Raw genomic sequence first — 23,789 nt, forward strand, 5'->3', positions numbered from 1 at the left:
TACGCGGCTCTGCGTCCATTTCCTTGCAGTGAAACGCACGCAAACGCCCATAAGACGCCTGTATGCGGATAATGTTTATGGCAGTCCGGGGCGGAGACTGCAGCTGCCCCTCTTATGTGGGGGCAAGTTGCTGTTTGCATGCAGATGTTTGGTAGAGGCGCCCCCATGGGCACTCCGCACTTTCGTCGCTGTTGAATGCGAAGTCTGGTAGCGGGTGAGATGTTCATTTAGGGGAACAACAACTCTCGAAGCACTTTGTTTATGTCTGACATTAGGGCCCCTCCTCCTATAACAATAAGGCCTGGTTGTATAATAGTTCAATGTAGTAAAACGTTATATTCTGTGTGATTCACAACTAGTTTGTTGTGCACTGAAACGTCACTTAGTTTAGAACAGTTTGCTTTATGAAGCAATATTTAGTAAGATTAGGAGATCTAATGTTTATAGTCATGTCAGTGTAGCAGGGCGTACATGCCCATCTCCCCGCCCCCTAAAACAGGATTTATCACGTCAACCTACCTTGTACCGCTGTGTGAGAGTCAATGTGTGAATAATCAAAGGAATATGAGAATTTTAACGCCTCATAGCACTTGCAGTTTAGTAATAAAACATGTTTATTCTGTTGCTGCGAGACAAGCATCTAAATACTGCATACAATTCATCAGTACGTCCCCCACACCCTAACTCATAACTGAAAAACCTGTCTTTTGGTAATGTATAATAATAAATCCCTTTGTGGAAACCCCCAACTAACATTTGCCTAATGATGTGATTTAAAAAATCGTTTACAATAGACATATGTCTATGAAGATTTTCATTCATCCAGGTCATGGTATATCTAGTATAAATAAATTTGAAGCAACTGGACTTGTTTGGTAATCATTGAAGACGTTTCACTACTCATCCGAGCAGTGAGTTGAACTGAAGTCAGTTGAACTGAAGAAGCTGCTCGGATGAGTAGTGAAACGTCTTCAATGATTACCAAACAAGTCCAGTTGCTTCAAATTTATTTATACTAGATATTTACAATAGACATTAATTACACATTTGTATCTGTGAGTGGTTTTAAGTTAAATAATAACTGCAATAGAAAACCATATCTGCCTTGCCTTTTCTGCTCTCTAACCTGGTTGCTCTACCTTTGTACCAATGTAGCCAAAGCCAGATGATAAACAGATTTGCAAAGAAGAATGCAACGCTTACTTTGCAGTATTGTTTCAAGAGGTACAACTAGCAATATAGAAAAGGACAGAAAATACTAACTTTAGTAGCAATAACATTTACAAAAACCCTTTAAACTGCTAAAAAAATGCCACGGAATGTATAACATGCTTGGAATTCTATTCTATTTTTTTTTTAGCCAAATGTTATTTTTGGAAATACGTGCCCTTTAACTCAAATCCTGGTAAGCAAAGCTTAGTTACTGAAAACATGACATAGCTGCTTCTTCCTAAAGAGATTTGTGTACATTATATCCAGTTAGTACCAGTAACCAGTGCTGTAGTTTATTTTTTCTACAGAGGTATGATCTCTTGACTGCCAAAGATTCAGGTCTGGTATTTTTAAATACAAAACTATGTAAGAGAAGAAGTGTGAGATCTGTTTACAGGAAAGGGTTTTCATGTAATTGAGCACAGACTCTTCGAAGGACCATTTACTAGCGTTTTTTTCGCAATTCGTGTTTCTTTGCGCTAAACAAAAAAACAATTTTCTCGACATTTATTAAGCAACAAAACCACAACAAATACTAAGGGCGAGGTCAGACGAATCATATTTCCCCTTGTCTCAGCCCTGCGCTTTTCTGCCTGGCCGAGAGAAGTGGATCTGCTTCCTTACGGTACTCTGTGTACATGCGCTTTATTAAAACCTATGGCAACAGCCTGAGTGTGCACACACAGAGCGGTGCGGATCCGGATCCGTTGTCGGTCTGGAAAACATTCACTTTCACATTTTCCAGGCTGACCTGGAGATAGGCTTCATCTGACCTTGCCCTAATAAAAAACTTTGCTATCTAAAAGCTGTTTAGGTCATGTAGAAGTCAGTAGGAGTTGACCAAGACATATTTTAACAATCTTTAATTTGTGGTTTTAGAGGTTTGTTTGTAAGTACACAAAGATTTGTAGGAAAATGTACAAAACATGAAAAATAAATGGTTTTCATGTTCTTTTTGTTTTAATTCACCCATGCTTTTTCAATTCTGATCTTTTAATAAATTACTAAACATTAGTGGTTTTGGTGGAAATTAGTTTTTCATGGTTTCAAAAGCCTTTAAAACCACAAAAATCAGTATGTTGATCAATGTGCCTGCACGTGTTCTATATTCTGCTATGTGCCATTGACACAATCTTTATTTTATAGCAGTAATTTAGCCTTCGAATGAAACATCCTTGTGTTAAAGAAAATGGTAGTGGCAGTTAATAGAAAACAAAACTCGACTCACAGAGAATTTTGCTTACTACCCACTTTTTTAATTATGCTCTCCTGTCAATTGGACCACTTTATATTAGGTGATAATTAAAGGGAAACTCCGGCTTTCAAACAAAAATGTGTTGCGCACACAACACAGAAATCCCTAATATGCCCATCACTGTAATCCGTTGATTTAAAAAGTATGAATAAATACCATTTTTATATGCTGAAATCCAGATGCAAAACAGTTATTTCCTTTTTGCATCATTTGAAATCCTGGCATGGGAAGAGGGACTAAAACATTGATGTTACATATTGTAAATATTTCTTCACAGTTTACAGACAGCATGCAGGAACTACATAACCCACAATGCATTGCACTGTAATGTTCCTTTCAATGGAAGGTGCCGTAAATAGCCCACTGTAGGTGCTTGTTTATATTAAAAACAATACTATGTTGAACAGAAGACCAACTCAAGGGAGTTCTAGTTCTATTAGAGAAGACTGGTGGATTGTAGTCTGACCCTTATTGCTGATGGGTTTATACTGCATGTTTTAAGAGCGTCAAATACCATTGATTTAGGTGTATTTTACTGCAAAAAAAAAACCTCCAGTTGTATTTGCTCTACTGCTCACTTTTTGGTGCAGTGTTCTTAGGACTGGCAGCAGGTAAATTATATGGTAAGAGTCCTCTGAAGTGAGCAGTGCTAATGATTGTAGAGGTAGAAAGGTGGGACAAATATATCTGTTGCATAAAAGTTTATGCATTCAGCTTGGTTTGTGCTTTCAGTCAAAATACAGCTAAATATATTATCTGCATAACTATAACATAAAGGTTAAACTAAAACACTTACTACATCATAGTCTTTCTACTTTGCAACCAAAACACTTTAGGACACACCAGTGACTAACTTGCTTAATAGGGACCAGTCTGATTTAGCCAGCTCTGTTGAAAGTTGAAAGAGCTCTTTTTTCTCACAACCTTGGTACTTATTACACCAATTTTACACAATAAAAAAAATATTTTTGCATAATATCAGAAAATGTAATTCTATGCATCTTTTCATTATATACTAACCATTTTAACATTAATCACCTTCCATTATATACAACCATTTTCAGTCATATTTTTCAAATTTATTTGTAAATGTCAGTGCTATTAAAAGCACTGTTTATATTTTCTGCTCTTGCTGGTTCTGACTCCTGAGACAGTGTAGTAGAAACAAGGGTGAAGTATCCAGATGCAGTTTTAGCTTAATAAAGGCAACTTTAGAATACATTTTACACATTTTTATTAGTCATATGTCGCTGCTTCAGTTATAAGATTTTTGTTCTTCTGTTTAGGATGAAGACATTATTTGATGAGATCAAAGCTTCAATTAAGAATGACAGCAATTATGACCACTCTTTTTGGAGGCCTGTACTGCCCTGGGGTGGCATCTTCACCATTAAAGCTGGGCGTAAAGCAGTCTCTTGTACACCACTTTATGTTGAGATAACACTAAAAAATACATGCACAATTGATGGCTTTTTAATGCTGTTGTATGTCATACTACGTGAAAATGACACCTTTCCCAAAGAGCTCTCCCTTTACCTAGGCCGAGAATTTGTAGATTGCTTTCTCCATCTAATGGATACTTATAGTTTTACATCAGTCAAGTTACTATGGATATGGGACAAGATGGATAAATACCAGTACAAGTCTGGAATTCACAAAGCAACCTTAGAGATAGACTTGTTTGGGAATGAGCATGAGAACTTTACTCGTAATCTGGAGAACCTTATGTCCACTATACAAGAGAGTTACTGCTCCAATACAGACTGCCCTACACGTGTGCAGGAAACTCAGATGCATACAATCCTTATCAAGTAGGTTTGAAACAAAATATGCAACAAAAAAAAGTGTGTCTTGCACTGTTGTCTTGGCTGTTGCACAAGGGGCTATTCTTCTGTGTTTTACCAAATCTGATTTTCTTTGCCCAAAAAAGAGGAATCTGTTCACTTGAAATTGTCCCTACTAACCCCCATTGTTGGCAATGGAAAACACGTGACCACCAGCCATGTTGGGTTTGATGTGAATTGCACCTGACTATGCCTTGTTCTCATTGTCAAGCATGACAGAATCAAGCAAAAATTGGCAATGATGGTTTTTCCATGAGGTCCAATTTACATCATTTTGCTGTTGTGTATTATTGTGGGGATTAATGTGCCAGGCAACATATATATTAATCACCCTGTGTGCGCTATAACATCAGTTGGTTTTCATGACTAGTGTTATATTTATATATATATTTGTCTTTGCTGCTATTGATTCAAGTTGACTGGCCACAACCTTCTTTGTCACATCCTATATATGATTTATTGTTTTCCCATTCACTTAGCAAGAAATGTGGCTGAATGGCAGTGGGCCTGACATCACATAAGTGGCTGGACACTCATAAAATATGGGATTTTCAGATTTAGCAATAGGAAAAACTCACTTCGTTTATCAATATAAAATCGATGGCAAAAAAATGAATTTGTGTACCAATAATAATAGATTATTGACAGAAAGTAATGTTCCCTCTAAGCTGTGTGCGCACAAATTTTGAGACCAGCGCACACAAGAAATTGTGGTGTGCACAAGGAATTTTGCATTAAAACACTGTACTGTGCACACTAGTTTTTAAAAAATGCACACAAAATACATTTTAGCACACACAACCAAAAAGAAATTACACGGAACAACCACAAATATGTTGCTTGTGTGTTAAGGTAATTTTTGAAAGATGGGGGGAATCATTATCTAAATGCAACAGTGCTACTCACAAACATAGAAAGAACCCCACTTCTAAGACTCTGAAGATAGGGCTGGCTGGATGTGATGGAAATTGTATGGCCCCCAGTTTGCTCATGGGTTCCATATACTTTGTATGACATCATCATTGTAATCTTGCCCTCAAACAAACAGCATAACAAATAACTGGCTCAGTACATGTACACTGTTGGATAACACTGGTCAAGATGGTTAAATTGCAGGGTCTGCCATTTCTCTGAGGAGCTTTGTTCACACATTAGTTGTTTGTCACTTGTAGTGCCACTTTACATTAGTTGTCAGTGGCTAGCACATTAAATAGACAGCAATAGGAAAGAGATACATACCATGGAAGCTGCAGATAAAATATGTGTATAGTTTGAAACTGTTTTAATCAACAACGGGAACCTAAACTAAATAGTTTATAATTTTTTTTAAGATCCTATTGTATTGCTTTTCATTTTCAAATTAATGAACAATTTAACAAATGAGTTTGCAAGTCTCTTTCTTGCATGGAATTAAAAGATCCCTTTATCCACTTATACCTTATATATATTTCCATACAGGCTCATTTCATCGCTACCAAACCCTCCAAATATAAAGGAGAACTAAAGATTAAACTAGAAGTAGGCTAGAAATGATACACTTTATGTTTTGGGCTTCTTTACTATGCCACAGCCCTTTAGCAGTCTAAATATAGCACAAGTAGCTGCATCTTCTTTTCTGCTGATTCATAGCACATGTTTTGGGTTGCTACCAGTTTCCAGAGCTTAGGGACAGATTCATAATATATAGTACAAGTATGAGACTTGTACTATGACTTATCCTGAATGCTCAGGACCTGGGGTTTTCTGGATAAGGGGTCTTTTCATAATTTGGATCTCTGTACTGTAGGTCTACTAAATAATAATGTATTAATTAAATAAACTAAGTAGGATTGATTTGCCTCCAATCGGGCTTACCTGTAATGAAGTTATTATACTGTTTACAGTATGATTACAGAGAAAAAGGAAATATATGTTTTTAAATTTAGAATTTTGGAATAAAATGGAGTCTATAGGAACTGACCTTACTATAATTTGGAGCTTTCTGAATAATGAGTTTCCGGATAAAGGATTCTATACCTGAATGAATGAAGGCCCCTAATCTTAGCTTCTAAAAAGGCGCCCAAATTACACTGAGTATGGCACTAACACTCAACCCTGGCCCACTCCACCTGCCAATAACAGGCGTTGACGCTCCCCCTTCCATTGCGGCAAGGAGAAAATATGGTACGCGGTGGGGCGATGGGGGTGTAGCAGCTTCAAACTGGGGGGGACCCCCAGGTGACAGGCCCGGCCACCCCAGTCAGACATGCAAAACCACAGAACAGCACAACATTGTGTAATGTCATATCTACAGATCAGATGGATGGTGCATCTACATCTGACTTTCAGTGAGGAAAAAAAAGTCAGACGCCATCAGATTTTTGAAGCCGCAGTTCCCTTTCATAAAGTTAGTCATGATACATGGGAGTTGTTTCATGCAATGTATGCATGAGATTTTTGTATCATTCCCATTATATTTTGACACTTGCAAGTACATCCAACTTGTAGGATGTGTTCTGTCGATCCAAAACCATCCTTCAAAATCTTCCGTGGAGTTTAGCCCTTAAAGGAAAAAGAAAGTCAAAGTCACTTGGGGGTGCCTAAATGTTAGGCCTACCTTTTACCCCGGGCTGGTGCCCCTGTTCAGAGAACAGCACCAGCCCGGGGTAGCTACCTGCGCTTCCTCCTTTGTGATTCGCTGCGCACGCATGCGCAGTAGAGTGAAAAGCCGAACTTAAACATTAAAGTCGGCTTTTTCGCTCTACTGTGCATGCCCGGCCACCGGCATTTTAGAAAGCAGAAGGAAGAGCTCCGCTCCAGGTGCCCCGGGCTGGTGCTGTTTTCTCCGAAAAGGGGCACCAGCCCGGAGTACGAGGTAAGCGGTTAAAGTCACTTGGGGGTGCCCAAGTGACTTTGCCTTTCCTTCTCCTTTAAGGTAATGTATTAAAGAGGCCACAAACATATGATGGTGCTAAATGTTCACAGGTGCCAATGCAGCATTTGTGATGCATACCTGCTTAAGCATAACTGCAGTGTGGAGTTATTCTGTATTGGATATGTGCATTATGTGTAAAATTATGTATAGTATGTTATGGAAGAAAAAAGGATGTGGAATACAAATTTTTAACATTTACAAAAAGGCATTGTGCCTTTGTAAACATGAAGTTGGAGACTATGCTATTCTTCTTACAAAGGAGTATCAGCGCTGCAGAATATGTTGGCGCTTTATAAATAAATGTTAATAATATCACTAAATGTTTTCCAGGTGACCAGCTATCTTTGCTTAATAAATGGGATTGCAAAAAGTAGATACATTTAATTTTTTTATTTATGTTTAGCCCACCACATGATATTCCAAATGGGGATCTCATTCAGATAGCAGTGGATGAACTTTTCTGCTCCAAGACGGAACCATGCGAGGAGTATGGGTAGGTAATTCACTTGTTGGTAAATAAAGATCAGATGATAAATAACTATAGACTTCAGTGTGAATTACACAACAAGCTGTATTTTTTTTTTCTTTTTACCATTTGTCCCATAACCCTAAGAGGAAAGCGAAAATTAAATGAAGACTTTTATGGCAATTCAATAATGTACCTACAACAGAAACATTCATCTTCTATGCCTTTTGTGTTAAATAGACAAAATATTATAAGATTAGTTTGTGTATACAAAACATGCCTTTTTGTTCATATTCGATTCTATACATTGAAACTTAATAGGTAATTGAATTAAAATAATGGCATCACTCCTGTGGGATATAAAGATATGTTTTTCAGTGGAGAATGCCTCAGAAATGTCTGTCAATATGTTCGCTTTGACACACACATACATAATATATAAAATAACCCACATTGTGTTTATTTCATGTTGGAACACTCTAATGTTAGCAAATAGTTATTTTGGTGGCACATAAGACATTTTTCTCTCCTGCAGGTGTGGCTGTTTAAGGGAGTTTTCACCTCGAAATTTCTGCCATGGACCACCACCTTTTGTTATATTAAATATGGAACAGTGGAAATCAGAAGAGCTTGCATATGTGCCCTACTGCTTAGAATTATCTGATAATAAGTAAGTTTGTGACCAGTGATTTCATGGGTGTCTACAGACTTGCCACATGTCAAGAGGCTCTGTAATAATCAGATGGAAGTTCATCATCAAGTTTCATTGGCGTTTTTCTAGGGGGCTTCACCTTCTAATCTTGTTTCAGTTTAGCTGCAAATATTATCAGGAGATTACAATGTCATTTGCATGCGACAGAATATATAATAACACAGTTATTTCATAGATTTGTATATATATCTATTTTACCATTGTTTACTGCCACTTTGATTCATGTAGTGTCAGCCATATACTGATCTTATAGGGCAGTACCTTCCTGCTATTAACTAGGCATATGCCTGGACTGGCACTTATACACAGGTACTGTACATCTGCAGGCAGCCAAATCAAAAAGAAGCAATGTCTACGTTGAAAAGACACATGGTTATAGAGTGCTTCTCTACACAGGAATCATACAGCAGCCATATCTAGAGCAAAATAATTCCTATTTTTAGTTTCCATTAATATTTAGCACAGGGGTTATTGTATTTGTTCTTAATCTTGATCTGGAAAGATCGTAGACTGAAACAAAATGGACAGAAGAGAAATAGAAGGGGAGGTGGAACAGGAATGAGAGAAACAAAAGATCAAGAGTCACAGAGTGGAAATTTCACAGCTCTTCACATTCACATATAGAATTTTAAGATCATATATATGAAAGTATGACAGTACAATGACTAAGCAATATGAAAATAAAATAAATATGTTAAACTCTGTTTCAACTTTTTAATAAATATGCTGTGAAAAGTGAAAGAATAACAGCACATGAAGGAGGAAAGGAATCAAAGAGGGAGAAAAAAGTTTTAGGCTCTAGTCCTTAAGGATATTACTGAGCTGGAGAGAGTCCAGAGACGTGCAACTAAACTGGTAAAGGGGATGGAAGATTTAAGCTATGAGGTGAGACTGTTGAGGTCGGGGTTGTTTTCTCTGGAAAAGAGGCGCTTGCGAGGGGACATGATTACTCTGTACAAGTACATTAGAGGGGATTATAGGCAGATAGTGGGTGTTCTTTTTTCCCATAAAAACACACCAGAGGCCCCCTTTTAGATTAGAGGAAAGGAGCTTCCATCTGAAGCAGCGTAGGTGGTTTTTCACGGTGAGGACAGTGAGGTTGTGGAATGCCTTTCCTAGAGATGTGGTAATGGCAGATTCTGTAAATGCCTTTAAGAGGGGCCTGGATGAGTTCTTGAACAATCAGAATATCCAAGGCTATTGAGATACTAATATCTACAGTTAGTATAAGTGGTTGTATATATAGTTTATGTATGTGAGTGTATAGATTGGTAAGTATAGCTTGTGTGTGCTGGGTTTACTTTGATTGGTTGAACTTGATGGACTCTGGTCTTTTTTTCAACCCTATGTAACTATGTAAAACATTTTTTGGTCTTTGTAATGGTGTGGCCTGGGGGTACCTGACTAAATTTTAATCATTGAATGGGAGCTTGAACCAAAGTTAAACTCAAAACAGTTATACTGTGTAGAGCACTGTTGCATATTGCAGTAACCTCTCTAGCCACAGTAACTAACATAGTGGGCAGCTAAGCCTACCCCACATTTTTATACATTACTAAAAGCTTAAAGGGATTTTAATCAACCTAGGAATCATGTGTGAAACTACAAAAATTAAATAAAAACAAAACTACTACTTTTTAATGGTTAACTTAGCAAAATATTGCTTCTCTACCTGTTGATCAGCACTATATTCACTATGGTCATATGAGCAGGACATAACTTTAAAACATCTTGTGATAGCTGTAAGCTGACTGTAGCTGACTAAGAGGGGATTTACTAAAACTTGTCTTTTCCATGAATGGCAGTCATTTATCAAAAGATCTGAATGGAAAAAGCACAAACAAAAAAAGTAACTGAAAAGTTGCGAAAACCACAACTTTTTTAACTTGTCGAATGACAAGCAAAAGAAAGCAAAGAAAGATCTTCTAGTTGTAAAAGGGACATCTGCCATTGACTTCTACATGATCTCAATAAGTTTTAGATGGTGTATTTTTGGATACAGGAAAGTTATGTTTTTTTCTGCACCATTTTTCAGGCTTTAGTAAATGCCCCTTTAAATGGCACATTCATCAACTGGAGAAGAGAAAATTATTTTCTCTTCTAAAATATATCTTAGAAAGAATAGCTGTACATGGAAAGTATCACTTTTCATACTATCCATTTCTTGAAATAAAAATGAGAGCTTGAAGTGGTGTTAAAAATGTATATGTTGTGTTATTTATGTTATCATTCCCTGCTCCAGGACACAGTATCTGTATATTTTTCAAATGTAGGAGTATACCAAAGTACCCAGAAACACACATAAACAGTACCCCAGCATTGCAAATCAGAATTGCTACTTGCAGCCCTATTAATGCAGCTCTGTATATACACATTCTGTATAACATGCAGGTGGGGAGCTTACCCAATTTATTATGATCACCAATGCATCAACGTTTCGGGAAAAGGAGCTTATGTTCCTCTTGTCTTGACAAGTGGAGGGTTACCTTCCTTGAAAAGTTTGATGCACTGCTAGTCAAAATAAATGTGTTAAGCTCCTCATCTGCATGTTGAATAGTGTGTTGTTTTCCTACAGTCTAGGGTGCACCACCATTATAGGAGTGTGTAGATTCTAGGTTGCATAGCTGTGTATACTTGTTGGACTGCACACTGAGCCACCATGTTGTAAATACCATTACCATGTTAGCATTAAGTTGTTACTGGTTGGGTAAATTGTTAGTCTTAATAAAGGATAGATTAACCAAAGCAAGATTTGGTGCTTTTACATTCTTTGTTTTTTTTGTAGGTATCAATTGGAAGGAGCAACATTGTTTAATAAGGAGGAGCATCACTATTCTGCAGCCTTCCAGATTGATGGCTATTGGATGCACTATGACGGCCTTAGAAATATCAACTTAATTTTGTTGAGTAAACCTCCAGAGCTGCTTCTGTTGTCATCTTTAGTTTACGTAAGAGCTGCAGAGAAATGAACTGAAGTGAGATAATTTTACACACGAATAATAAATATTCGCAAAATGTTCGTTTCCAATCCGAATTTTTCCCATTCGGATTCGTGGATTAATAAATCAACCCCTAAGGGTACCATGTACGTGTTCACTTGGCATCCAAGGGACCATTCAGACTACAGTATTTCAATTATGTATTACAAAACAAATATTTTTCTTGGCATAAAAAAAATAATTTGGCTTGGGAGAAAAATCTATGCAGAACTTTATATGTCTTTATACTTATTTTTCTACAGAAACTGAATCTATTAAAATGTATATGGAATTGTATTATTGTGCATTTTTTTTCCATGAGCTTGGCACACAAGTGTTTATACGCCAGCAGAGAAAAGCAGACCCGATGCCTTCCGTATCTTGTATGTGTGTGCACACAGAGTGGATTTCTGAACCAAAATTTGCTCTGTGCCCATTGCAGGCTGATCATGTGTCTGAAGGCAGGCATTGGTTTTCCTCTGCTGGTATAGATCCATGAGCCTTTATCTAAAAGTTAAGATTACATAACACCAAGGTAATTTAAAGAAGAGCAGCATGTCCACTGATTAGTTTTTTTTTATAAAACATAAACATGGATGCATTATGTATGTGTACAATGTTAAAACTTAACCTTTTTAGTGCCATATGACGTAGATTCTACGTCCTAGGTACCAAGGGACCAAAGTGCCATAGAACGTAGAATCTACGTCCTACAGCACTAACGGGTTTACAAGCGCTGCGCTCGCTTTTAAAGCGGCGCAGCGCTTGTAAAGCCTGCACAACCCCCTAGGCAACGAGCAAATGAAGACATACTCACCGATCCGGTCCCCCAGCGCCGCCGATCCGGTCCCTCAGCCAATGACAGCAGTGGACACGTATTGATGACGTGTCCACTGCTGTCCCTTTAATTGTCGCCGCCCCCGCGTCGCCTCTTCACTCCTGCTGCCACGTGAGACTGATGGAGCCCCCCTGCTGCCTTCCTGCTGCCTTCCTGCTGGATTGGTCGCCCTGATCGCCTGCCTGCATTGTGTAAGCTGAACTACAACTCTCTAACCACTGTTTATTTTGCTTATTTCTATCTCAACTGTCTAAAATTTTTTTTTTTTTTTTTCCATTTCTTCTTCTTCTATCTTTTTCATTATTACACTTTTACACACATACACACTTATTTACAACTTTCCCAAGCACACACAGACACTTACACACACACTTACATTTTTTTTTTTTTTTTTTTCTTTCTTTTCTTTCTTTCTTTGCTTTCTTTGGCAGTCTTTTTTTTTTTACTAAAACTTTATTTCTGATCTTGCTCTATAATTATCTGATTTATTTGGTTGCATTTTAGTGTTTTTTTTGCATTTTCATAATTGATTTCTGTTTTTGAATTATTCTATTGCACTGTAACTTTTTTATTGCTATTGGGTGCTGAATTTGCAGTGACGTTGGTGGATCCAGGGCTCTGACCACCGATTTCATTGCAATAATTGTTCTTCTGTTGGTTTGAGTGGTTTTTATTTGAATTTACTGATTTTATGGTGTTTTATCTTTGCATTGTTCTTTATTGTGTATTTAGTGCCCCAAAAAGGTTGCTTTTGCAGTGACATTGGTGGATCCAGGGCTCTGACCACCGATTTCATTGCAATTATTGTTCTTTGATTGCTTTTAGTGGTTTTATTCCATTTTAACTTCATTTGATTTCAGTTGTTCTAGAAAGGTCCAGAGGTGCTAAGATTGTTCTGGTAGTTTCTATTGCCAAGGGTTAGGCTGATGCCACACATGGCGTAGGGCTGATTTTTTCAGCAAGTGGAAAAACGCTTGCCGAAAATTCAGCCCTACGCCTGCTACTTGTGCCTGCACCCGAATGAATGGAATACGCTCGGGTGCAGGCACATGTAGCCGATATACGCATGAAAACGCGAGACTTTGCATTCTCACGCGTTTTCATGCGTATATCGGCTACATGTGCCTGCACCCGAGCGTATTCCATTCATTCGGGTGCAGGCAAAAAAAAAGGGGTGCATAGAGTGCAGCCCCAATATTATGCATTTTCAGGTTTGGCGGCCATGTACTTATGTGCACCCATACATATGGGGTATCGTTTTATTCAGGGGAACTTGCAGATTGATGGTTAGTAAGTTTTTGGTAGTTGCCATGGAGATTTTGGGGAGAAATCTAGGTTTGTATCTGGTTTTTCCTTGATTTCTGACCAAAGCGCTGACTTCTGCAAGGGACTGCGGCCACAATTTTCCATGTAGAAAGAGAAGAGTGGTGTCTTTGAATAGCTGAAGCTGTGCACTTTTCATAAATATATAGTTTGCGGGGGTTATTTCACTGGTAGGGGGGTGTTTAGACTAAATAACTGCAGGTAGAGCACAGACCCCCCTTATGCATTGCCCCTGTTTGGGGGCATTTGGTGGCCACGTCTTTATGTGCACCCATACATTTGGGGTATCGTTTTATTCAGGGGAACTTGCAAATTGAGGTTTAGTAAGTTTTTGGTAGTTGCCATGGAGATTTTGGGGATAAATCTAGGTTTTTTATCTGGTTTTTCCTTGATTTCTGACCAAAATCTTGGTTTGTATCTGGTTTTTCCTTGATTTCTGACCAAAGCGCTGACTTCTGCAAGGGACTGCGGCCACAATTTTCCATGTAGAAAGATATATAGTTTGTGGGGGTTATTTCACAGGTAGGGGGGGTTAACACTGAAAAACTGCAGGAAGTGCACATAGAGCGCAGCCGCCACATTTTTAGCTGTAATTGCCCTTGTGCATTGCCCCTGCTTTGGAGTGTTTGGTGCCCATGTCTTTATGTGCACCCATACATATGGGGCATCATTTTATTCAGGAGAAGTTTGTCTTTCAAATTTGCCTTTGTTAGTAAATTTTTATGAGATTTTTTTTTTGTCAAATCCACATTTGATCATGCGTCCAAGTTTACGTTTTAGGAAAAAAAAAAAAATGTCATAAAAAGTTCCAAATTTCACAATGCACTGACAAAAGGTATTTGGCTTTTGAGTGAAAACTACTTTGCACCTAGAAACCTGAAGGTCTGTAGTTTCTAAAGATACCAAACATGAGGGGATATTTTAGATTTACATATAAGTTATGCTGCATCAACTGTTACAAGCGCTTTTCCGCTTTGTTCTGGTGTGATATTGTACTAAGTATTGCTTTAGTTTGGGGGTTACTTCTGGACAGGAACTGTGGGGTACCACCACATATTTGGTATCGTTGGACTTGGGAGTATCAGGGCTTTTACAAACAATAAAAAAAAGTGTGTAAAATTAACTTTTCTATGGAAAAAAACCTCAAAATATACAGAAATTTTTCATAATTTTTTTTTTTTTTTACATATTTCACCGAAAATACACATCATATCTCCAGAAAAGTTATAAAATTTGGTATGTATGTCGAAGCCCAATTAGTGACGAAAAAAACTATATATAATTTCCCTAGTTTCATGGAGGTTTTCCTACCAAAAAACATTGTTAAAGTGAATGAGTACAAAATGCTTAAAAAACGTCTGGCACTGGGGGGAACCGAAATGACGAATTCGGCTGGCACTTAAAGGGTTAAAAGAGACTAAAACAACTATTATACTTTATGATCACCATTACAACTGACAAAAATAGCAACTTGTATTTGTAAAAGTTAAAATTTAAAGAACATGTGAACTGTAATTAGCTCCCCTCAATGAAATACATCGCTACGTTTTTCCCCAGGCCAGTGCTTCTGTAAGGAGCAAACCGCACCAGCTGTGCAGTGCAAGCATTTTACTTACCTTACTTCCAGTGTCCCAGGCATCCCTTGCAGAAATTCCTGTTCGGGCATGCTCAGTAGAACAAAACTAGTTTACTTTAGAATGCAGATTGAAGATTGCAAAAAGAACAAAGAGCTAAGGTAAGGAGATACCAGTGCAGCAGTTAGGTAGTTTTTCCATGGGCAGGTGCAGTTACTGGTCCTTTAAAGGATACTGTTGACACAAAAGCACATTTTTTTTGCCAGTAAACAATGTATATTATATACAGTAATGGAATTCTAGGCACAGTAATTTACATCTCTTCCAGAAACCGTATTATTGCTATTTCCTTTTGTGACATGCTGACTGCCTGTACACACAATTTTGGGGGAATTAGCAATGGTAGGCAGGCAGGCATGCAGAGGATCTGGAGCATAGAGACAGGGACACCATGTCTTCAGGCAAAACACAGGTTTATTTGGGTGAATTCTTCCCAACATACAGCTTAAAGGCACACAGTTCATCAACGTACAGTTCATGGATGTGATATGTCCCTTCTTCAGGGCTCTCACCTTCCAGGGTTAGTTCCACACTCTGGAACAATCAGGCTTCACATTGAGCCTTGCTGAGTCCTCTCAGCACTCAACCATCTGGTCGCTACTCCCACTGCTCCATCGCAGTGGCAGGTGGCACCCCCAGCTCCTCTGGGAGTTCCTAACACAGGCAGCCCTCCTGCTCTGAGAGTGACCTTCACACAGACAAGGATCAACCTTCAAGTCTCTCAGAAACTGATCTCCTGCTGCACACCCAGGCTCACCTTAAATGCTTCAGGGGTTCCTTAATTGGCTCTAGCATTCCCTAATTGGCTCGAGCATTCCCTAGCCATACTTCAGGGTCCTAGCCTCTCCTGCCCTGTAGATTTAAAGGAGACAGTACCTCAGCCTGGGTGTTATATATCTGCCATCCAACAGCCAAGTCTCACTGAGACAAGCCTTTTTGTCACATACCTCCCCCCTCTGTTCGAGCCCGTGGGTTCGGACACTAATTACAACCATACAGTAGGACCTTGATAATGCACCTGCATTACCTTGCAGCTGGTCTGCTCGGTGTTCCACCGTAAAGTTGAAGTTCTGCAAGGAAAGAAACCACCATGTCCTCCTTGCATTCTTCACACTTTGTATCTACCAGTTTTCTAATTGTTTTGCTTCTGCATGCTCTAGCCTAGAGTAGACCATGAAATGAGACCGCAGGTTTAAAGTTGGTCATCCTGCCTGTCTTTCAAATGTTAGAACAAGGCTCTTCTGAAGTAAACAGTACACTTACTGCTGGGACCTATTATCCAGAATGTTTGGGACCTGGGGTTTTCTGGATAAGGGGTCCATCATTTGGAGCTCGATACTTTGGACCAGATTCACAAAAGTACGAATCCAAATCACGAAATCCGATAGTTTCTGATGTTTGCAAAAGTCACAAAAATTCCGTTCATTTGAATACGAAGATTTCGTACTTACAATCCGAAATTTTTGTATTGAAACGATTGTTATGAAATTTTCATACTCGAACGATCGTAAACGGCAGGAAAACCTTTCTGACTTTGAACCTTCAGTGCATGATTTTGGAATATGATTTTGCAGAAAATACGCAAAATATTTTTCTGCGATTTTGCAGTAAATACGCAAAAAATGTATTTGGACCTGTTGTACTTTCATGAATGTGCCCCCTAATGTCTACTACATTAAAAAGACCCAATAGGATTATTTTGCCTCCAATAAGGATTGGATGATCAAGAATGGGTTTTATTATTTCAGAGAAAAATTTAAATATGTTTTAAAATGGAGCCTTTTTAAACTTAAATGCCCAAGGAATATAGAAAGGCTCTCTCAAAATGTTCTAAAAGCTTGTTGCATCCATCACAGCTGCTTCTAGCATAAGTTGGCATTTGCTTGCTGTGCCATTGTTGACTGACATGTATACAGACTGGCAAAGTTACAGCAAAGAGCAGGAATCAAATTACTGTAGGTCACTAGGGAAATTCAAGTGGTGGAGTGGGTGAGACAGGAAACTAAGCTACACAAGGACCTTGATTGAGGTTAAACACACTCAGCAGCAGAAGCTTCCATTTAAACCATCCCGCAAGTGAGCAGTGTGTAGTTTTTTGTTCCAGACTAGGATGTGCCAAATACATTTTTTTTTGTAATACAGTATTTAGGTTTTATTGGTTTTTAACAGTTTTACATTAACACAATACAATACGGGTCAGCATACAGATAAATTGTCTGGTGTGTGCTGTACAGTAACCTTATATGTCCTGATTCAGAATGAGTGGATATCTTCTCAAGGATGCCTCCCCTTGCTAAAGCCACAACACAAGTTTTACTCAGGCTGGATATTAGGTTACTTGTCACATTATGGAGTTAAATGTGCAAATTAGTTTGAAACTTGTTTTGGTTTGGAGGATAGTAACAATTTCCCTGTCTGAACAACATGTGTTGTGCTAACATGTTGCAAACTGTTCCTGGTTGCCAGGGACAGTACCTGGTAATAATTCTATGTTCTTTGTTTTTAATATTGACCAAGTGGCCAGAACAGTTTAAGGGTATATTCAGTCCCGCAGAAGCTGCAAAAAGCTACCCACAGGACAAGTTGCCTGTAAAAGGAGTGTATCTTCAAGAGCCAAACTTCTAACGCTAACAAGTGCACCAACCTATACACATTTTGAAAAAGTAAGTGGGAAGGATCGAAAAGTAAGGAGGATCAAAAAGGAGCAGCAGCCACACTGTGTGGTGGTGGTGGCGGCATCATATTTCCTATATGTAATTAAGGGCACGAAGTTTGCCCAGGTGCTATAACTAATAGCAACCAATAAGATGTGACCAGGTGACCAGTAAATGATTCCTTCTGATTTCTATGGGTTACAGCACCAGGGAAAAGTGATTTTAAAGGAGAAGGAAAGGCTAATAAAGAGTTAATCTCAAGCTATAGGCATACCTTCAGTACTCTCAATAGTGCCCTTAAGTCTCCCCATATTTCTCCAGTTCAGATAATCAGAAGCCTCATAAGGAAAAAAAAAACGCCGAGTTCAGTAAAGAAAATTCCCATAATGCCTCACTCCTGCACCAAGACACCTGTACGTGCTCAGTGTGTAAGACTATGAGGAAGCTTCCTGCTGATTGGCTCAGATCACACATTCCTAAGGGGGGGGGGTGAGCAGGAGAGGAGAGAGATGCGTGTCTCTGGCACAGGAAAACAAAGAGAAGCCAAATCCTGTTTCTTTTGACAGAGAACTCGGTTTCTGTGAGTGCTTATGGCAGTATTTACATAGACCTTTCTGATAAAGCTTACTTAGTTTTTACCTTTCCTTCTCCTTTAATACATACCCTCAAATATGCACTTTCTACTTATTTCAGATATTCTGTTAAATTGCTTGACCCCTGCCATACTGACTACCCTTGGGGGGGGGTCTAAAAAGTTTTTATAAAACTTGATGACAGGGTACATGGCCCATCACTTGGGTACTGGTTGTAATGAATTGCACTCTTTTTTTGATATAGGATGATCTTTTCCCCATTTGCATTTAATATGTGAAAGTTTTTTTTTTTCCCCTTGAAGTCAGTTTTAAGTAGCATGATCTCCCAATTCCAACATTTCAATAGAAGAAGTCAAAGGTTTCTCTGCTGACTGAAGAACACCAGTGAAGAGCATGCCTTGTATGATGTGAGCATGTTTGGCCTAAATGGGCGCCTTTTTAGTAAGGTCTAGTATGTTAAATGCTAGTGTCTGGTAGGACTTTCTAGCCTACAGCAGGAAGTAAGCCTTTTATCATAAAAGCTCCTAAAATGTCTCTCTATAGCCTTCAGAATAACATACTATTCTCCCTGCACTCATCCTATGCAGGGTTTGGACCACAAGCTGCTTAACTTCAGCTCTCTCAACTACTTCCTAGTTTAGCGTGAATTTCCGCCTCCTTTCTTTGCAGAGTTCTCCTACTCTCTCTAACTGTGAAGATGTACTGCACATGCCTGGCAGATTTCCAACATGTTGCTCACAACCCTTTTTGATATTGCTCCCAGTGACCTCAAAGTAGTAGACGGAGCTGTCTTTGCAGTTGTGAAGAAAAAACAGTTTGGCAACTAATATCGCAAACCACTTTCCCCCATATGTAATAAAAGGCACAAATGTTTGCTTTTAAACAGGTGACCAGTAAATGCTGCCTGCTGATTGATAGCTATGAGTTACTGCTCCTGGGCAAACATAGTGACTTTTATTACATAACCCCTTTAATGTAGCAAATGTATGAACCGGCACCTCCCAGCCAAAAATCATTTACATGCCAATCGGGCAGGCTTGATCTCTTCGTCAGATCAAGGGCTGCATCAGCTCATTGATGGAATCAGTGTTCCAATGGCTCTTATTCCAGTAATATCAGGAAATATTTTATGCGTTTGGCAATGAGCAAATCTTATGGCATATGGCCACTATAAGTTTACATCAGTTCATTTCTGGATTTAGATCCTTTTTAACACCGATAACTAACGCTGGCACACACATGGCGATTTTCGATCTTTCATGCAACCATCATTCCAACCCTTCATATGAATCGTCAGATATGGAGGTAGAAACAATAGGATTTCACCTCTTCTTTGCTCAGGCGCCTTCAATGGCGCTCGATCAAAATCTTTTAACCTGCCCAATCGGCAAGTTGACCGATATTAGCAGCCTTCTGCGATAATTGGTCACCTCGGCGAGTTGCAATACACACACCGAATATCGTAAGAAACGAGGTTTCGTGCGATATTATCAGTGCGTGTATGGCCAGTTTAATTCTAGTGAGGGTTTTTGAGGATGTGCTATGGGCATACAACTATGCAAAGATAGGTAACACGAGACAACAAGATACAGTATTGCAACTGGTTAATTTTTATTTGAAACCTTTTGGGGGTGGAAGAACAAGAAAGGCTTAAAGCAAAATAAACAGTGATATCAAAAAACGTACCCACAAGTCCAGAGTGGTCAGTGTACATTGTTGGCACTATAACGTTAAATGAACAAACAAAAAAAAGACCACACAAAAAAAAACAAACAAGTAGACAAGTATCATTATTGCACATCACAACTTCAGATATAAAGGTGCACATTAGTATGTATGACATTAGATTAGAACAAGAGAGTAGCAGGCTGCAATATTTGCATTAGGAGAGTCTTAATTTGACTGAAGATAATAACCCACAGTTCTAGTGAGGACATATCCTTTTAGAATATGAAATTATCCACACAAACCTCTTTATACTACAGGTATGGCATCTATTAACCAGAAAGGTCTGAAAACCAGACCAAACCATTTCCTACATTTTATTGATATTTAAAAGTAAGTATTTTAAGTGTGTAAGTGCTTATCAGCAAAACTGTATGCATGGTAAAAATTCTCTCATCTGGGCACCCATGCATTCCAGATCTCAGATCCCATACCTGTATCTAATAATCTGCAATTATAATGCTACAGGGGACGTATCATATGGAGTTGCAATGTTTTGTGATATTCACACTACTTGGTAAAGAAAAAAAAATGTTTGCCTACTTTATGGCCAGCACCATGGTTTTTGCTTACCTGCTCACCGTTGCAGGGGTTAAAGGGATATTGTTGTCAGAATTAAAATTAAAAAAAAAATGATTTCTTCAAACAAAAGAAGCATTACTTTATGGCAGGGATTCTAGATAAACACGCAGGGACACAGTCACTGTCCCCCCAAAAAAGTATGATGAATTGCTTATTAACATTTTTAATTAATGCTTGAAACCCCTATGGCTTAGCTAAGGCAACATATGCATTGAAAGATTTCATATTTAAATATATAAAATCTACAATATTATAAAAGAAATACAGAACACTATTAAAGCTTGTGTACAAAATTAAGTGGTGTTAAATAAGGGGGCTAATTATGTCATGGCAACTTCATCCAGCTATGGGGCGAAAAGCAAGGCATTATTTGTAATGCTGTATGTTTTGTAAATAGAAATTTAGTGATATATGTTACCATATATGTAAGAATATGCATTACAGATGATACATCCCCTTTAATAGTTAATATCTCCTTGTTGGCACCACATTTGGTAGAACTTGGGCACTGGAACCTTCACTACTATGATAACATAGCTTTGAATATATTTGCAGTAATGATCAGTAACCATCCATAATGTAAAAAAAAAAAGTTTAAACAATTTTTGAACTTCCAGAAATGTTTTTAAGTTTAGAGAGTGTTTATGCAGCTTTTTACATAACCCCATTTTAAACGGGTGTATATGAAATTCACATGCTCTTTTGTGTGTGTTTCTTTAGGGCTCTGGCACACGGGGAGATTAGTCGCCCGCGTCAAATCTCCCCGGATTGCCATCCCACCGGTGAAAATGTAAGTCCCCGGTGGGATGGTAGTTCGGGGAGATTAGTCGCCCGTGACGAGGGAGATTTGTCGCAGGCGACTAATCTTCCCGTGTGCCAGAGCCCTTAGGGTGACACTGACTACTGTAATCAGTTTTTGGAGTACTCAACTTGGGGATGGAAGGGGCTAAGACTTCTAGCCAGAATAAGAACATATACAGGCCAACAAAACTGGTGCTCAACCTGTGATTCCCACCTCCTTTAGGGAACAAACTGTCACACTGTCAAAACTAGACAAATTTTGCCTAAAATATGTTTTTAAAAAAACATGCTCAGTGTGCTCTGGTTGCTTAGTATTCCTCAGAAATCCTCAAATCTATAACAGAAAATGAAGTTAGATCTATCATAGGATCTGATGCTAAAGATGATAATACAGAATGAACTGGTTGATATGATGCCAGGTTATAGAAATCTGAATTAAATATTAATCAGCCACATACTGTGTATATAGGGCTATGACCTTGGGCTGGCACAAAAGAGCAAAACATAAGGTTCGACATTTTTAACAGATTCTTTGTTCTGCCTTAGTTTTCCTTTAACCTTTAAAAATAGCACAGAAAAACTAATGAACAATAAACATATATTATAAAGAGGCTTGTTATGCTATAGAATAGCAAAGCCAGCACACCCTTTTTCTGACTATAGACCCCCCTTCACTTGTATCATCCCCCTTACAGTCAAAAGAAGTTGTAATTCAATAACTGTTAAGGAATGCTTGGATGTGTAATTTATATAATGCTTTGGGGGGGGGGGGGATCCTGCTTGCTAATCATTCCTAACAATACTGCTAAGGGGGTATAATCCCCAGGTGTCTTAGGGGTGTAAGTTGAGATCCCCGGGCCCCCCTGCCACCCACACCCATGGACCCCAGATATCTTGTTTCAAAGAGAAGCTTCAGAAACGCAGAAAGGATTTAACTATTCCATGAAAGCCCCACAAGACATTTTCTAAAAAGAAATGAAACTTGTATTATCTATATAGCAACACAGCATTGGCAGAAGTAGACCGCAGAAAAAGAGCACGTGCATCAGCAATAACAAAGTAACCCTCTCATCCGCTTCAGTTTGGGGGTTACAAACATGATGAAGAATGAATTGTTATTACAGAAAATAGTGCATCAGACATAAATTAAAAAAAATACTATTAATTGTAACAAAAAACATTTTGAGACCTTTATGACCATTGCATTCTCTAGGACTGTATATATAAATATATGGTAACAGCATTTATTAAGTCCTGCAATTAGCACCATAATTTTAAATCACGCAAATGCGCACGCATGCACGCACGCACACACACACACCATAAAACTATGCGTTTGTCAACAGAAACACGTACATACCAAACAGTTAAGTCTTGCAGGGCAAAGAATGTCTTATGCATGTACACACTGTGTTTTTCTAAAGCTTTGTGTGCGTATTTACAATTCAACTTTGTGTCGCTTGTACACTCAATGCATTCATCAAAGACAGGAAGATTTAACACCATCACCCAAAGGGCTTGTCTGCATCACTATATAAGAACTTGATAAGGTGAAGGCCTAGGAAAACCATACAGAATCCAAACAAATATATTCTCACCGATCTTTCCGAAAGAGTGGGTGACATTTCAGATGCGGTCACCTAGAATTATCATAAAGCATAACCTAGGTTATCATAAAGCACACAATATAAAAAGACACATTATTCTTATTTTCATCTATATTAGGAGACTCCTCTGTTTCATACAAACATGACACTATGGGGCTGATTTACTAACCCACGAATCCGACCCGAATTGGAAAAGTTCCGACTTGAAAACGAACATTTTGCGACTTTTTCGTATGTTTTGCGATTTTTTCGGATTCTGTACGAATTTTTCGTTACCAATACGATTTTTGCGTAAAAACGCGAGTTTTTCGTATCCATTACGAAAGTTGCGTAAAAAGTTGCGCATTTTTCGTAGCGTTAAAACTTACGCGAAAAGTTGCGCATTTTTCGTAGCGTTAAAACTTAACGCTACGAAAAATGCGCAACTTTTCGCGTAAGTTTTAACGCTACGCAAAATGCGCAACTTTTTACGCAACTTTCGTAATGGATAGGAAAACTCGCGTTTTTACGCAAAAATCATATTGGATCCGAAAAATTCGTAAAGAATCCGAAAAAATCGCAAAACATACGAAAAAATCGCAAAGTACCGATCATTACGAAAAAAACGCAATCGGACTCCATTCGACCCGTTCGTGGGTAAGTAAATCAGCC

General features: G+C 38.5%; 1 protein-coding gene across 1 annotated transcript; it reads left to right on the plus strand.

Annotated features, from left to right (window-relative positions):
* Window positions 1-26: 26 nt before the first annotated feature.
* c14orf28 (chromosome 14 open reading frame 28) lies at window positions 27-11,678 on the plus strand. The gene is made up of 5 exons (XM_002940539.5): window positions 27-214; window positions 3,754-4,278; window positions 7,629-7,718; window positions 8,227-8,361; window positions 11,189-11,678. The coding sequence occupies exons 2-5, from the start codon at window positions 3,755-3,757 to the stop codon at window positions 11,370-11,372; spliced, it is 933 nt and encodes a 310-aa protein (XP_002940585.1). The 5' UTR covers window positions 27-214; window position 3,754; the 3' UTR covers window positions 11,373-11,678.
* Window positions 11,679-23,789: the final 12,111 nt, after the last annotated feature.

The sequence above is a fragment of the Xenopus tropicalis genome, chromosome 8, assembly GCF_000004195.4.
Source record: "Xenopus tropicalis strain Nigerian chromosome 8, UCB_Xtro_10.0, whole genome shotgun sequence".
Taxonomy (NCBI): domain Eukaryota; kingdom Metazoa; phylum Chordata; class Amphibia; order Anura; family Pipidae; genus Xenopus; species Xenopus tropicalis.